At 39.6% G+C, this 17,475-nt stretch overlaps 1 protein-coding gene across 1 annotated transcript; it reads left to right on the top strand.

Annotated features, from left to right (window-relative positions):
- Positions 1–853: 853 nt before the first annotated feature.
- LOC109675924 (olfactory receptor 1K1) lies at positions 854–1,772 on the top strand. The gene is given in 6 exon segments (XM_074052625.1): positions 854–935; positions 938–1,097; positions 1,099–1,239; positions 1,241–1,258; positions 1,260–1,507; positions 1,510–1,772. Coding segments are annotated over 6 exon segments (912 nt in total).
- Positions 1,773–17,475: the final 15,703 nt, after the last annotated feature.

The raw sequence follows: 17,475 nt of genomic DNA, 5'->3' as shown, positions 1-17,475 counted from the left end.
GGAGGATCTTCCAGATTCTTTTGTTCTTTTTTTATAAGTTTGAAAATATCTTTTTTATCTTCCTTCATGATTGATTAATATTTTGGCTTAGTATAGAATTTAAGTTAAAAAATCTTGTCTCTTCAGAATTTTAGGATATTGCTCTGCTGTGTTCTGCCATCTACTGTTGATGATGAAACATTTGGTGACAGTCTGATTATCTGAATACCATTAACTCATTGTACCCCAAGCCCTTGGGAGGTATTGAGTTCTTCTCTTTACCACCAGTGTTCTAAAATTTCATTATTTTTGTTGAGGTATTTTGTGTTCATATTCATTTTAATATAAATATATGTACCTTTGATATTTGGATTTTTTTCTAGTGTGTCTTTGATATGCTTTTCTCCTTCATCATGGTTTTGGTTTTTCTGGGGTTTTTTTCACCATTTAGTTCTTAAAATAAATGCTCATTGGCCAGATCTTCCTGAGTTCCTGAGGTCTCTGTTTTATCTTTTCTTTCATATTTTCTTCTATCCCTAGCCTACATCCTAGACAATATATTTTATTGTGTTTTTGTCAAAAATCACAAAATCCCAAAATTGGAAGTGGCCTTGAAGATCACCTAGTTCAAGTTCTTTATCTTACAGATTGGGAATCCAAAACTCAGAAAGGAAGGAGGTTCTGGGATGTGAAATGACTTGACTACATTCACATTTATGTGCAGAAGCAGGGCTACTTGACTCCAAACCCATGATTTTTCTCACATCCAGGAAGCTTTGAGCAATGTAACACATCACATTTTCCCTTAGACGTTGAGAGATAACCCAAAAGCAAAAAGGAACTCCTGAAGTTCCAGGAAATGACCAGCCTAGCTATGGATGCTGCCAACGAGTCTTCAGAGGGAGCCCCATTCATCCTACTGGGACTGACAACAAATCCTGAACAGCAGCGGCCTCTCTTGTGTTGTTCTTGGTCTTTTATGTGGCAGGAATCCTGGGTAATGGACTCATTGTGGCTGTTATTCAGGCCAGTCCAGCCCTTTATGCACCCATGTACTTCCTGTTGGCCCATTTGTCCTTTGCTGACCTCTGCTTTACTTCTGTCACTGCGCCCAAGATTTGGCCATTTGTTGGTCCATGACTGCTCCATCTCTCTGGAAAGATCCCTGGTCCAAATGTACTTCTTAGCTCTGGGTGTAACTGATAGCTGAATCCTAGCTGCTATAGCCTATGACCACTATGTGGCCATCCTTCACAATTTACTATGCCACAAGAATGTCCCTGCATGGCCCTGATAGGGACAGCTTGGCTTTTGTCCCAGGTCCACTCCCTCCTGCATATCTTGCTTGTGACCCACCTGTCTTTTTGTGCCTCCCACCAAGTGCCCCACTTATTCTGTGATCATCAAGCTCTCTTAAGTCTCTCATGCTTGGACACCCACCACATCCAGGTGCTCATCTTTACTGAGGGTGCTGCAGTGGTGGTCACTCCCTTCCTGCTTATTCTTGCCTCCTACGGGGCTATTGCTGCAGTGGAGTCTCTAGGAGACTCCAGGCTGTGTCCACCTGTGGCTCCCACTTGGCTGTGGTGGGCCTCTTCTACAGGACAGTCATTGCAGTCTACTTCCAGCCCACCTCCTGATATGAGGCAGAGTAGGGCCGTGTGGCCACTGTCATGTACATGGTAGTCACCCTCATGTTAAACTCTGTCATCTATAGCCACTGGAATCATGATGTGCAAGGGGCACTCTGAGCCCTTCTTACGGGGTGAAGGATCTTGGCTGGTGACTCCTGAAGGCTGGACCCTTCTAGGGACAGACTGCATCTCCCACAGTAACAACCCACAAATGTGATCCTCTGTTTTTGCTACTTTCAAAAATTATTACAATAGCTATCATTTTCTAAGCACCTACCATGAAGCAGATCCATGCTCAATCTTACTTTATTCCCATGACAACCAGGAAACAAATATGATCCAGCTTTATAGACAAGGAAATTGGGGTTCAAAGACAAGAAGTGACTTTCTCAAGTTTACACAGTTCTCAAGGGGCAAAATCAGGGCCCTTTTTGCTACATCATGCCCTCTTCTAATAGTCACTGTCAGGCATGTGGAGATAATTCTACCATTTACCAAGGAGTTAGAGCGGTCTGGGAGTGTATGCCATTTCCAATGCTTGCCTTGTGGGGATTGGCAGTTTAAGTCATATCATTGTGTTCTCAAATAAACTCCTCAACTATCTGGAACAGGAATAAAAGTTCCTGTAACACATGTGAAGGACTGACCTCTCCTAATGAACATGGTCTGGCACATAGCAGGCACTCCACTCTGCACATCTGAGGTGAATAAATCAATGCATTTTCATGCCAACAAACATTAAGAAACAGTCTACTTTTCTTATTTCTTGTTCTTATTTTCTCTGATGCTACTTGTTCAGATATATCTGGTGTTCTGTAGAAAGAGCATGCTGTGGACATGCACAGTAACAAGTAAAATAAAATAAAACAATGCTGAGAACAAAGAAGGGGGCATACGCATTAGGGGATGATGGAACAGGAATTTTATAAGTCATAAGCATATATCAGCAGCTCATTGATTTTTTACCCACAAAAAGTATGGATACTTTAATTGCCACTTTGTGAACAAGGGAATTGGAGCTCAAAGCTGGTGACCTAGTCAACACTGGAGCAAGAACAAGCCGTGTGCTACTTTATTTTAACAGGTATGATTTAACTGGGCCCCATAGGACCCAGGACCCAGGTGTTGGTGCTTCTGTAAGAAAACTTATAGGAAGAAATCTCAGAGTGGGCCAGGTGCACTATTTCAGGTTAGCACACATTTTGGAGTTGTGTAGTTCAGGTCTGGAATGTTCCCCAAAGATCCATGTTTAGCACTATCCTCATTTTAGCACTATTTAATGGGTGGGGCCTAGTTGGAGAAAGTTAAGTCATGTGAGCATACCCTTAAAAGGAATATTGGGACTCCAGCAATGGGAGAAAGGGACAAGGGGGGGCCAAAGGAATCATCAGTGCTCCCTTCTCCTGGACCACGAGCCTTGCTGACATCTTACTCAGATGTTAACCAAAGAGCAGGCCACATTACTGAAGGGTGAAATGACTTTAATGGGCCTCATGGTCCACGTTGAAACACAGCCCAGCTTCTGCCATTGGCTTCTGCCTACCAAAATACTATCTCTGCCCTAATGCAGTCATTGCCCTCCACAGGAAGACCACAAGCAACACCACAAGCACTATCAAGTCTCATGATGACCCAGTACCAAATTCCCATTTTGAATGCAGGGAAAGTTAGGCATTGAGAAGCAAGGAGGACCTAGGTCACTTAAGGCTGGTGAGCCATTTAAGTCCTCATTCTTTTGACTTCTGGTATTGCATTCTTTCTACACACCATGCACTGTCACTTGATTCCAGTTCACCAATAGGTACTGACCATATGCTCTGTGCCAGACATGTGGCTGGATGCTTCCAGGCCCTACTAGGACAGTCAAGAAAAAGAATAGCTGGGCACATAAATAGCTCTAATTGCCAGGCCTGTGCTTCCCTGGGCCACCTTTCCACCCTGCCTCAACTAGTTCTGACATCCTGTTTTATTTCAGCTAGCCCCAGAAGATGAATTCCCTATCCTCAGAAAGACCATTAAAGAGTTCATAAACCTATTCAAGAATTTTTCCCTAGATCTTCTCCACATGAAATATGAAGATATTTTTAATATGTTCAGCAAAACAAGTGTATGCAAACATTCATTCCCTTCCAAACACTCCCCTTGGAGAAGTATTGCTTATTTAGGGAGATTGCTTCAGTTCAAGGGATTTTCAAGCCCCTGTTCCAAAGGCCTTTGGGCCAGACAAGAACATCTGCCTCTTCTCACCCTCCATGTTCCCTGATCTTGTACTCAAATAACTTCTGAGCATTTCAGAATCAATCCAGCCCAACATCACTATTCTCAACCCTTCAGTTTATTAAAAATAATATTTAGCACATAAACCATCTCACCCAGAAAAAAATAAATAATTGCATTTGAAGAAAAGAATTTCAGAGTCTGCTTTCTACAGCCTCATTTCTAAAGTGAATTTTATCTTCATAAAGTAAAGCAACCTTCATATCAGAGGTATAACAATTGCAGAGATTTTAGTAGTCTTGAAAGGGACTCAGAACATAAATCAGAAATTGATTACTCCTTCTAAGAACACAAAGAAAATTTCTATAACTTAAGTCTTCTTTCAGGTAAGGGCTTCCACAGGGAAAATGTAGCTGTTAGAGATGCAAAATAAAAATGTAAAGACTTTCTCAATGGCATAAATGAGTGCTTTACACTTATAGAAATGGATCAATACTCCAGGCTGTTAGCTCACTTAAAACCATTGGTGCTTCCTCTAACTCGCCCAATTCATGCCTCTTCTGTCCTGTCTCCTCCACTCCCTCTTCCTTTACATACATGCCTATACTGTTTCCTCTTTTGTTTTTGTGCACTTGTGTTCCTACTTTCTCCCATTTTTTGCTCTCTCTTCTCTCTTTAGCTAATATTTACTAGATGCCAGCCCTCAGTAGGCATTGGGACTGTAGACAAGGTTCTTTTGCCCTTACATACACAACAGTAATGTGGATTGTGATCCAAACCAGAAGACAGGTGTGAAGTGCTATAGAAGCACCAAAAAGGGAGAAAGGACTTGGGATTGGGAGAGAAGGGTTGAAGAAAACTTGTAGAGGAGTGTGGAAGATGACATCAATGGCCCCAGTTCCTCACCTGTCCTTGAACGCATGACCTTGGCCACATAATTTTACCCTCCAATCATGACATTAGCTTCAGTCATGTAATGCACTTAAGCCAATAGAATATTAGGAGGCATGATACAGGCAGAACTCAAGGAGTACAAGTTCAGTCTAGCTCAGGCAAGCCACAGGGGCCCCACATATGTGTGAAATTAAATGGCTCACATTTTAAATCAAGTATTGGGATATGCTATGGTTTGAATACAGTTTGCCCACTCTGAAACTCATGTGGAAATTTGGTCCCCAATGTAACAGGGCTGAAAGGTAGAGGATCCTGTAAGAGATGATTAGGTCATTAAGAAATACTTAATGGAGACTGCTTGGGAACACGCAGAACACAAGGTGAGCTAAGCGGCACATGGTACTCCCACAGACAACCCTGGGCCAGATCTGCATAGCCCCCTGGACAGACTGACCCCCACCCAGGGAAAAAAGAGAAAAAAAAACAAACTGAATAACAACAACAAAAAAGACACATAGCGAAGAGGGCGGGGTGCCCTGAGCACCTAAGGGCAGAGAGGGGAAATCCCTCAAAGAACTGTAAATAAACGAGCTGGCCAGAGAAGGCAGGAGTGGCGGCACCCGCCCAGCAACCAGGAGAGGGAAAGCCTGTAAAAGTGGCGGTGGGGGGAAAACTCCACTGGAGAGGGGAGAAGGGCCACTTCCCACATGAACTGTAAATAAACATGCCGGCCAGAGTAGGCATGTGTAGTGCCACCTCCCCCAGTGTGCTTGGAAAGGGGAAAGTTTGTAGCAGTGGCAGTCCCACCCAGAAGAACTCTAAGTAAACAAAGCCAGAGGGGCTAGGTGAGTGTTAAGCTCACTCCTGAGATCTGCAATCAATAAAGCTTGCAGCAACAGCAGGCTGACAGCAGCGGGCAGGTGAGCCTCAGCCTCAGATAAACATTCACAAAGCTGTCTCCAGACTCTTTTTTTTTCTTTCTTCCTTTGCTGAGACAACAACCGAACTACACCTGCATGCTGAAAAACTTACTGAAACTGTACTGCATTTGAACTTGGGACCCCTTGGGGTATTTTGGGGGTTTTTTTTGTTTTGTTTCTTTTGGTTTTTTTCCCCCTTTGATGAGAAAACAACAAAACTATTTCTGAGACACCATCTCCAGGATTGGAGGCTGAGGGACTAACACCAAAATTAGTAAGACTGAAACTGTATTGCATTTGAACTTGGAGGATTTTTTTTTATTTTAATCCTCTCTCTATCTCTCGCATGCCTGTTTAGCTTACTGTTGATTAGTACACTATCTCTCCCTGTTTATATCTTTGACACTGTTTTTTTGTTTTGTTTTTTTACTTGTTTATTTGTTTCTCCCTTTTTTCTTTACCTTCTTTCCTTTCCCTCTCCTCTCACCCTTCCATTCTAAATATCACCATTGTGAGGGAGATTCCAAGATGGCAGCTTGAGGGAGTAAGCAGAAAGCATGTTCCTAAAGTAAAATCTTGGCGAGACACTGGAGATACACATTACAGGAAAAACCACCGAGAAGAGGCAAAACTTTGACTCCTCCACACCCACACCCCACCCATAGCATCCCCACTTCACCTTAAATGGAACAACCAGGAGGGCTCCCGTGCTACCAGACACCAGCCCCCACACCGCTTGGGAAGATGCAGATCACAAGGTGAGATAAGCGGCATGTGGTACTCCCACAGACAACCTTGGGCCAGACCAGCATAGCCCCCTGGACAGACTGACTCACACCCAGGGAAAAAAGAAAAAAATGAATAATAAGCAATAACAACAAAAAAGACACATAGCAAAGAGGGCAGGGCACCCTGAGCACCAAAGGGCGGGATGGGCAATCCCTCACAGAACTGTACATAAACAAGCCAGCTGGAGAAGGCAGGAGCAGTGGCACCCACCCAGAAACCAGGAGCGGGAAAGCTTGTAAAACTGGACATGGGAGGAAAACTCCACAGGAGAGGGGGAAGGCCCACTTCCCACATGAACTGTAAATAAACACACCGGCCTGAGAAAGTTGCTGCAGTGTCACCTCCCCCAGTGTGCTTGGAAAGGGAAAAGCTTGTAGCAGTGGCTCAGGCACTGGAGAATTCTGAGTAAACAAAGCCAGAGGAGCCAGGTGAGTGTTAAGCTCACTCTTGAGATCTGCATAAATAAAGCCTCCAGCAACAGCAGGCTGACAGCAGCAGGCAGGTGAGCTGCAGCCTCAGATAGCCATTCACAGAACTGTCTCCAGAAACTTTCTTTTCTTTCTTCCTTTGATGAGACAACAACTGAACTACACCTGCATGCTGAAAAACTTACTGAAACTGTATTGCATTTGAACTTGGGACACTTTGTGGTGTTTTTTTTGTTTGTTTGTTTGTTTGATTTGGTTTGGTTTGGTTTGGTTTTTTTCCCCTTTGATGAGACAATGATAGAACAACTTCTGAGACACCATCTCCAGGACTGGAGGCTGAGGGACTAACACCAAAATTATTAAGACTGAAACTTTATTGCATTTGAACTTGGAGATTTTTTTTTTCCTCAATCCTCTCTCTGTCTCTGTAATGCTTTTCAGCTTACTGTTGATTAGCAAACTATCTCTCCCTGTTTATATCTTTGAAACTTTTTTGTTTGTTTGTTTTGGTTTTTTTTTACTTGTTTATTTATTTTTCCCTCTCTAACTTTTTTGCTTTCCCTGTCCTCTCACCCTTCCATTCTAAATATCACCATTGTTATTATTACAAGCTAGAAAATACTTAATTGCACACAGTACAGGGACAATAACAACACCCAGGGCAATGACGGGAAGACAGAAAAAAGAGGGAAACCAGTTTCCTCACAGCAAAAAATTAGTACAGCAACCAGAGGGAAATGAAGAAAACAGATACTCAGATCCAGACTCCAACAAAATGAAGATAAACTATACCAAAGAACCCAATGAAGCCCAGAAGAATAATCTAAAAGAATGAATACTACAGGTACTCAATGAGAATTTTATAGAGATGATACTGGATAGGGTCAACCAAAATGTAGAGGAGACACTCAAGAAATTCCAAGACAACAAAAATAGAGAATTTGAAAATGCACAAGAAGAAATAAAAGAAACCATAGAAGCACTGTATAAACACAGAAGTGAAACAAAGAACATGATTAAAAAAGAGATAAATGAACTCAGGACAAAAATAGATAACATTAAAGAGGAAACAACTCAGGATATGGAAAACCTCACAAAAAAGAATGAAACATAATTAAAAAACAAAACGGAAGGTCAATCCAGCAGACAAGAACAAACAGAAGACAGAATCTCAGAACTCGAAGATGAAATGGTAACTAAAGGAAAAACCAAAGAACTATTAGTTAAATAACTCAAGACCTGTGAAAAGAAAATGCAAGAACTTACTGACTCTATCAAAAGACCAAACCTGAGAATCATGGGCATTGAAGAAGGAGAAGAGGTGTAAGAAAAGGAAATGTGTAATATATTCAACAAAATAATAACAGAAAATTTCCCAAATCTAGAGAAAGATATTCCCATACAGATGCAAGAGGCCTCCAGAACACAAAACAGACCAGATCAAAATAGAACTACCCATGGCATATTATCATTAAAACAACAAATACAGAGACCTTAGAAAGAATATTGAAGGCAGTAAGAGAGAAAAACAAATGACATACAAAGGTAAACCCATCAAACTCACAGCAGACTTCTCAACAGAAACATTAAAAGCAAGAAGAGCACGGGGTAAGATCTTCCGAGCACTGAATGAAAATAACTTCAACCCTAGGATACTCTAACCAGCAAAACTATTATTCAAAATAGACGGAGCAATAAAAGTCTTCCATGATAAGCAGAAAATAAAACAATATGTGACAACAAAGTCACCACTACAAAAGATTTTTCAAGGGATTCTGCACACAGAAAGTGAAACCCAACATAATCATGAAAGGGCAGGCAGCACCAAACTACAGGAAAAGAAAAAGCAAGAAAGTAGAGAGTAACCTCAACTTAGGTACACACAACCAAACCTTCAAACAACTAAGACAACTAAATGACAGGAATCACCACATACCTATCAGTACTAACACTTAATGTTAATGGACTTAATTCCCCCATCAAAGGCACCGTTTGACAAACTAGATTAAAAAGGAAGATCCAACAATTTGTTGCTTACAGGAGACCCATCTCACTGACATAAATAAGCATAGGCTTAGGATGAAAGGCTGGGAGAAGATTTACCAAGCCAATGGCCCCCAAAAACAGGCAGGAGTACCAATACTTATCTCTGACAAAGTAGACTTCAAACCTACATTGATCAAATGAGATAAAGAAGGACATTCCACGCTAATAAAAGGGGAAATAGACCAAAAGGAAATAACAATTATCAACCTATATGCACCCAATATCAACACACCCAATTTCATCAAACATGCCCTGAAAGATCTAAAAGCATATATTAACTCCAACACAGTGGTCATAGGAGACATTAACACCCCATTATCATCAATAGATAGGTCATCCAAACAAAAAATCAGTAAAGAAATCCAAGATCTAAAATATACCATACCATAGATCAAATGGACCTAGTTGATGTCTACAGAACATTTCATCCAACTTCTACACAATATACATTCTTCTCAGCAGCCCATGGAACCTTCTCAAAATAGACCAAATCCTAGGCACAAAGCAAGCCTCAGCAAATATAGGAAAACATAAATTATACCATGCATTCTATCTGATCACAATGCAGTAAAACTAGAACTAAACAACAAAAATAAAGACAAAAAACATGCAAACAGCTGGAAACTGAATAACTCATTGCTTAATGAACAATGGGTCATTGATGAAATAAAAGAGGAAATTAAAAAGTTCCTGGAAGTCAATGAAAATGAAAACACAACCTACTGGAACCTATGGGACACAGCAAAGGCAATCCTGAGAGGAAAGTTTATAGCCATGAGTGCATATATTAAAAAGACCAAAAGATCTCAAATCAATGACCTAATGATACCTCTCAAACTCCTAGAAAAACAAGAACAAGCAAATCGCAAAACAAATAGAGGAGAGAAATAATAAAAATAAGAGCTGAAATCAATGAAATATAAACCAAAAAAACCAAACAAAGAATTAATGAAACAAAAAGTTGGTTTTTTGAAAAAATAAATAAAATCGACAGACCCCTGGCAAACCTGACTAAAATGAGGAGAGAAAAAACTCAAATTAGTAGAATCAGGAATTATTGTTATCAGGGAGATAGCAACAAACACCATGGAAGTCCAGGAAATCATCAGAGACTACTTCGAGAACCTATATTCAAATAAATTTGAAAATCTTAAGAAATGGACAGATTTCTAGATACATATGAACTGAACCAAGAGGAAATTAATCACCTGAATAGATCTATAACACAAATTGAAATTGAAGCAGCAATCAAGAGTCTCTCCAAAAAGAAAAGTCCATGACCTGATGGATTCTCTGCTGAATTCTATCAGACCTTTAAAGAACTGATACCAACCATCCTTAAACTGTTCCACAAAATAGAAAGGGAAGGAAAACTGCCAAACAGATTTTATGAAACCAGTATTACCCTTATCCCAACACCAGGCAAAGAACCCTCCAAAAAGGAGAACTATAGTCCAGTCTCCTTAATGGACACTGATGAAAAAATCCTCAGTAAAATAATTGCAAACCAAATTCAACAACACATCAAAAAGATCATTCAGCACAACCAAGTAGGCTTCATCCCAGGAATGCAGGGGTGGTTCAACATATGAAAATCAATAAACGTAATAAATCACATTAACAAAAGCAAAGACAAAAACCACTTGATCATCTCAATAGATGCAGAAAAGCCTTTGATAAGATCCAACACCATTTCACGATAAAAGCTGCAAGAAAACTAGGAATAGAAGGAAAATACCTCAATATTATAAAAGCTATATATGACAAAGCTATAGCCAGCATTATACTTAACAGAGAAAATCTGAAACCATTCTCTCTAAAATCAGGAACTAGACAAGGATGCCCACTATCTCCACTCCTATTCAACATAGTACTGGAATTCCTAGCCAGAGCAATTAGGCAAGAAGAAGGAATAAAAAGGATACAAATAGGTAAAGAAACTGTCAAAATATCCCTATTTGCAGATGATAGGATCCTATACCTTAAAGACCCAAAAAACTCTACCTAAAGCTCCTAGACACCATCAACAGCTATAGCAAGGTAGCAGGATATAAAATCAACATAGAAAAATCATTAGCATTTTTATATACTAATAATGAACAAACTGAGAAGGAATATATGAAAACAATTCCATTTATAATAGCCTCAAAAAAATCAAATACCTAGGTGTAAACTTAACAGAGGATGTAAATGACCTCTACAAGGAAAACTATAAACTTCTGAAAAAAGAGATTGAGGAAGACTACAGAAAGTGGAGAGATCTCCCATGCTCATGGATTGGTAGAATCAACATAGTAAAAATGTCTATACTCCCAAAACTAATCTACATGTTTAATGCAATTCCCATCAAAATCCCAATGACATTCATTAAAGAGATTGAAAAATCTACCATTAAATTTATATGGAAACACAAGAGGCCACAATTAGCCAAGGCAATACTCAGTCAAAAGAACAATGCTGGAGGTATCACGATACTCGACTTCAAACTATGTTACAAAGCAATAACAATAAAAATAGCATGGTACTGGCACAAAACCAGGCACGAAGACCAGTGGAACAGAATAGAGGACCCAGATATGAAGCCACACAACTATAGCCAACTTGTCTTTGACAAAGGTGCTAAAAATATATGATGGAGAAAAGACAGCCTCTTCAAAAAAAAACTGCTGGGAAAACTGGTTAGCAGTCTGCAAACAACTGAAACTAGATCCATGTATACACCCTATACCAATATTAATTCAAAATGGATCAAGGATCTTAATATCAGACCCCAAACTCTTAAGTTGATACAAGAACGAGTAGGAAATACTCTGGAGTTAGTAGGTATAGGTAAGAACTTTCTCAACGAAATCCCAGTAGCACAGCAACTAAGAGATAGCATAGATAAATGGGACTTCATAAAACTAAAAAGCTTCTGTTCATCAAAAGAAATGGTCTCTAAACTGAAGAAACCACCCTCAGAGTGGGAGAAAATATTTGCTAGCTACACATCAAACAAAGGACTGATAACCAGAATATATAGGGAACTTACAAAACAAATTCTCCCAAAACTAATGAACCAATAAAGAAATGGGCAAGTGAACTAAACAGAACTTTCTCAAAAGAAATTCAAATGGCCAAAAAACACATGAAAAAATGTTCACCATATCTAGCAATAAAGGAAATGCAAATTAAAACCACACTAAGATTCTACCTCACCCCTGTTTGAATAGCCATCATTAGCAACACCATCAACAACAGGTGTTGGTGAGCATGCGGGGAAAAAGGAACCCTCTTACACTGCTGGTGGGAATGTAAACTAGTACAACCACCTGGAAAAAAACTTTGGAGGCTACTTAAAAAGCTAAACATTGATCTACCATTTGATCCAGCAATACTACTCTTAGGGATATACCCAAAAGACTGTGACACAGGTTACTCCAGAGGCACCTGCACACCCATGTTTATTGCAGCACTATTCACAATAGCCAGGTTATGGAAACAGCCAAGATGCCCCACCACTGATGAATGGATTAAGAAAATGTGGTATCTATACACAATGGAATTTTATGCAGCCATGAAGAAGAACGAAATGTTATCATTCGCTGGTAAATGGATGGAATTGGAGAACATCATTCTGAGTGAGGTTAGCCTGGCCCAAAAGACCAAAAATCGTATGTTCTCCCTCATATGTGGACATTAGATCAAGGGCAAACACAACAAGGGGGTTGGACTTTGAGCACATGATAAAAGCGAGAGCACACAAGGGAAGGGTGAGGATGAGTAAGACACCTAAAAAGTTAGCTAGCAATTATCTGCCCTTAACGCAGAGAAACTAAAGCAGATACCTTAAAAGCAACTGAGGCCAATAGAAAAAGGGTACCAGGAACTACAGAAAAGGTTAGATTGAAAAGAATTGACCTAGAAGGTTACACACATGCACAGGAAATTAATGTGAGTCAACTCCCTGTATAGCTATCCTTATCTCAACCAGCAAAAACCCTTGTCCCTTCCTATTATTGCTTATACTCTCTCTACAACAAAATTAGAAATAAGGGCAAAATAGTTTCTGCTGGGTATTGAGGGGGTGGGGGGGAGAGGGAAGGGGCGGAGTGGGTGGTAAGGGAGGGGGTGGGGCAGGGGGGTAAATGACCCAAGCCTTGTATGCACATATGAATAATAAAACAACAAAAAAAATCACAAAATAAATAAATAAAGTTGGTATAGGAAAGAGTAAGAAACAGTCTGGAATTAATAGGTATAGGCAAGAACTTTCTCAATGGAACCCTGAAGCTCAGCAACTAAGAGATAGTATACATAAATGGGACTTTATAAAACCTAAAAGCTTCTGCTCAACAAAAGAAATGGTCCCTAAACTGAAGAGACCACCCTCAGAGTGGGAGAAAATATTTGCCAGCTACACATCAGACAAAGGACTGATAACCAGAATATATAGGGAACTCACAAAACTAAATTCTCCCAAAACTAATGAACCAATAAAGAAATGAGCAAGTGAACTAAACAGTGCTTTCTCAAAAGAAGAAATTCAAATGGCCAAAAAACACATGAAAAAATGTGCACCATCTCTAGCAATAAAGAAAATGCAAATTAAAACCACACTAAGATTCCACCTCACCCCTGTTAGAATAGCCATCATTAGCAACACCATCAACAACAGGTGTTGGCAAGGATGTGGGGAAAAAGGAACCCTCTTACACTGCTGGTGGGAATGTAAACTAGTACAACCACTCTGGAAAAAAAATTTGGAGACTACTTAAAAATCTAAACATTGGTCTACCATTTGATCCAGCAATACCACTCTTGGGGATATACCCAAAAGACTGTGACACAGGTTACTCCAGAGGCACCTGCACACCCATGTTTATTGCGGCACTATTCACAATAGCCAGGTTATGGAAACAGCCAAGATGCCCCACCACTGACGAATGGATTAAGAAAATGTGGTATTTATACACAATGGAATTCTATGCAGCCATGAAGAAGAACGAAATGTTATCATTCGCTGGTAAATGGATGGAATTGGAGAACATCATTCTGAGTGAGGTTAGCCTGGCCCAAAAGACCAAAAATCGTATGTTCTCCCTCATATGTGGACATTAGGTCAAAGGCAAACACAACAATGGGACTGGACTTTGAGCACATGATAAAAGCGAGAGCACACAAGTAAGGGGTGAGGATAGGTAAGAAACCTAAAAAACTAGCTAGCATTTGTTGCCCTTAACGCAGAGAAACTAAAGCAGATACCTTAAAAGCAACTGAGGCCAATAGGAAAAGGGGACCAGGAACTAGAGAAAAGGTGAGATCAAAAAAGAATTAACCTAGAAGGTAACACACACGCACAGGAAATCAATGTGAGTCAACTCCCTGTATAGCTATCCTTATCTCAACCAGCAAAAACCCTTGTTCCTTCCTATTATTGCTTATACTCTCTCTACAACAAAATTAGAAATAAGGGCAAAATAGTTTCTGCTGGGTATTGAGGGGGTGGGGGGGAGAGGGAGGGGGCGGAGTGGGTGGTAAGGGAGGGGGTGGGGGCAGGGGGGAGAAATGACCCAAGCCTTGTATGCACATATGAATAATAAAATAAAATAAATAAAATAAATAAATAAATATCTGGTTTGTTTTTCAATAGTATATAATAGTTGTACAGGGGGATACACTGTAATGTTTATACCTGTGCTTACAATGTATCTTAGATTCACCCTTTCCATCCATCTCCCTCATCCTGAACCCTCCTTAGAAGAATTTCAACAGGTTTCATCATTCTATTTTCACATATGAATATGAAATACATTCACCATATTCTCCCTCCTTCACCCTTTCTTTATGCCCTCCCCCATCCCACTGGTACCTAACCCCAGACAGGAGCTGTTTTTATCTTCCTGTCCTTCATTTTCTTTAAGTGTATATTGATATTTCAAGGGGGGTATAACTTGATATTTCAGACATGTACATATCATGCTTTAATCAGATTAACTCCACCCACTACTTACTCCTTCTCTACCCTGCTCCCCTATTATTCAACAATTTACAGTCCAATGCTTTATATTATCTTCATACACAAATGCAATCTTTCAATATTTTTCAGTAACATCGGCTTTTCTTCTCCAGTCTCCCATAGTGCCCTCAAAGAGACTCACTATATACAATCAAGTTCTCTCTCTCTTTATATGTGTGTGTGTGTGTGTGTGCAAAATCACATGTGTGTTTATGGGTACATTTATCTTATAGGTCTAGCTTCCACATGAGGGAAAACATGCAGCCTTTGATATTTTGAATCTGACTTACCTCACTTAACATGAAGTTCTCCAGTTCTGTCTATTTACCTGCAAACAACATAATTTCATTCTTCTTTATGGTATAGTACTCTGTTCTGTATATATACCAGTTTTTCTTGATAGCTTATTTGGAGGTTCAAGCAGGGGAGCTCAGCTGCTCATATACCCTTGACCATAGAAAGGTCATCCTCTATCAAGGATGGTTGTCCTTTAGGACAGAGTGCACAGCTTAGAGAGAGATGCACATGGAGCAGTGAGGGAGGAAGGGGACACCTGTCTAGCCATCTAGATCAGCCGAGAATCAACCATGGTGATCAATGGGGTGACAGATGTTGCAGTCAAATCACTCTCACATCCTATACCACATTTTCTTAGTCCATTCACCAGTTGTAGGGCATCTGGCTATTTCCAAAGCTTGTTATTTAAAATAGTGCTTCAATAAACACAGGTGTGCAAGTGGTTCTATTGTATCCTGGTGCACATTCCTCTGGGTATATACCGAGGAATGGTATCACTGGATCCTATAATTCTAATTTTAGTTTTCTGAGGAATCTACTTACTGTTTTCCGTAGCAGTTACACTAATTTACACTCCCACCAACAGTGTAGAAGTGTTCCTTTTCCCCCACATCATGGCCAGCATTTGCTGTTGTTTGCTATTGATGGTAGCCATTCTGACTAGAGTGAGGTAGAATCTCAATGTCACTTTGATTTGCATTTCCTTTATGGCCAAGAATTTTGAGCATTTCTTCATGTATTTATTAGTCATTTGTACCTCTTCTTCTGAGAATTGTCTGTTCAATTAATTTGCCCAATTATTCAGCAGGTTCTTGAATCTTTCTGGGCTTCAGTTTTTGAGCTCCCTGTATATTCTGGTTATTAATCCCTTATAGCTGGCAAAGATTTTCTTCCATTCTGTAGACTGTCTCTTCAATCTACTGACTGTTTCGTTTGCTGTGCAGTTTTTTAGTTTCATGTAATCCCTTTTGTTAATCCTTTCTCTTAATTGCTGAGTATTGGAATTCTATTCATAAAGTTATTATCTATGCCTTTGTGATCCAGTGTAATCCCTATTTTTTCCTGGAGTAGTTTCACTGTTTCAGATCTTATATTAAGACCTTTGATCCACTTTCAATTGATACTAGTACAGGGTGAGAGACTGGGATCTAATTTTAAAATAATACAGGTAGATATCCAGTTTTCCCAGCACCATTTGTTGAAGAGGTTATCTTTTCTCCAACACAAATTTTGGGCTCCTTTGTCAATAATCAAATGACTATAGCTGTGTAGGTTGGTGTCTAGGTCTTCTATTCTGTTCCACTGGTCTTCATGTCTGTTTTTGAACAGTACCTGGCTGTTTTTACTACTATGGCTCTGAAGTATAGTTCAAAGTCAGGAATTGTGATACCTCCAATGTTGATCATTTTGGTCAGGATTGCTTTGGCTAATTGAGATCTTTTGTGCTTCCATATGAACTTTAAGATTGGCTTTTCTATCTCAGTGAGGAATTTTGATAGGGATTGCATTGAACATATAGATTGCTTTTGGTCTTATAGTCATTTTCACAATATTGATTCTGCTGATCCATGAGCACAGGATGTCCTTCAATCTTCTAATATCTTCATTAATTTCTTTCTTTAGTGATTTATAATTTTCCTTGTAGAGGTCTTTCACCTCCTTCATTAAGTTTATTCCTGGACATTTTAATTTTTTTAAAGCTATTGTGAATGGTATAGTTTTCCTGATTTCCTTCTCAGACTAGTCATTATTTATGTTAAGAAATTCTACTGATTTTTGTGTATTGGTTTTGTGTCCTGCTACTTTGCCAAATGTGTTTATGAAATCTAAGAGTTTGTTTTGTGTTGTCACTGAAATCTGCTTCCTCCCCTCAAGTGTCTTGTTCCTACACAGATGTGATGTATTTCAACATCATTCACTCTCTATCATTCTTTTCCTTTTCCCTCAGTCTCCTCTAACAGTCCACTTTTGGAAATATATATTGCATCTGACTTGTAGCTATCTTCCACATATATGTGAGAAAACATATGACCTACCTGAAAATGACATAATTTCATTCTTCTTTAAAGCCGAATTATATTCCATTGTATATACAGGGGAATGATACTAGTGGAAAGGAGAGGAGGAATGGAGAAGGTAAAGGAGAGTGACAGGTTTTGAAACCTGTCAAAATCATTTTAAGAAGGGAGGAGGGTGGTGATGAGAATGATAGTGGGGATGAACCTAACCAAGGTACAATGTAAAATGGAAATGTCACAATGAAATACCTGTTC

This window comes from Castor canadensis, chromosome 13 (assembly GCF_047511655.1).
Source record: "Castor canadensis chromosome 13, mCasCan1.hap1v2, whole genome shotgun sequence".
NCBI classification, from domain to species: Eukaryota; Metazoa; Chordata; class Mammalia; order Rodentia; family Castoridae; genus Castor; species Castor canadensis.
This window is presented reverse-complemented; position numbering and strand designations above follow the sequence as displayed.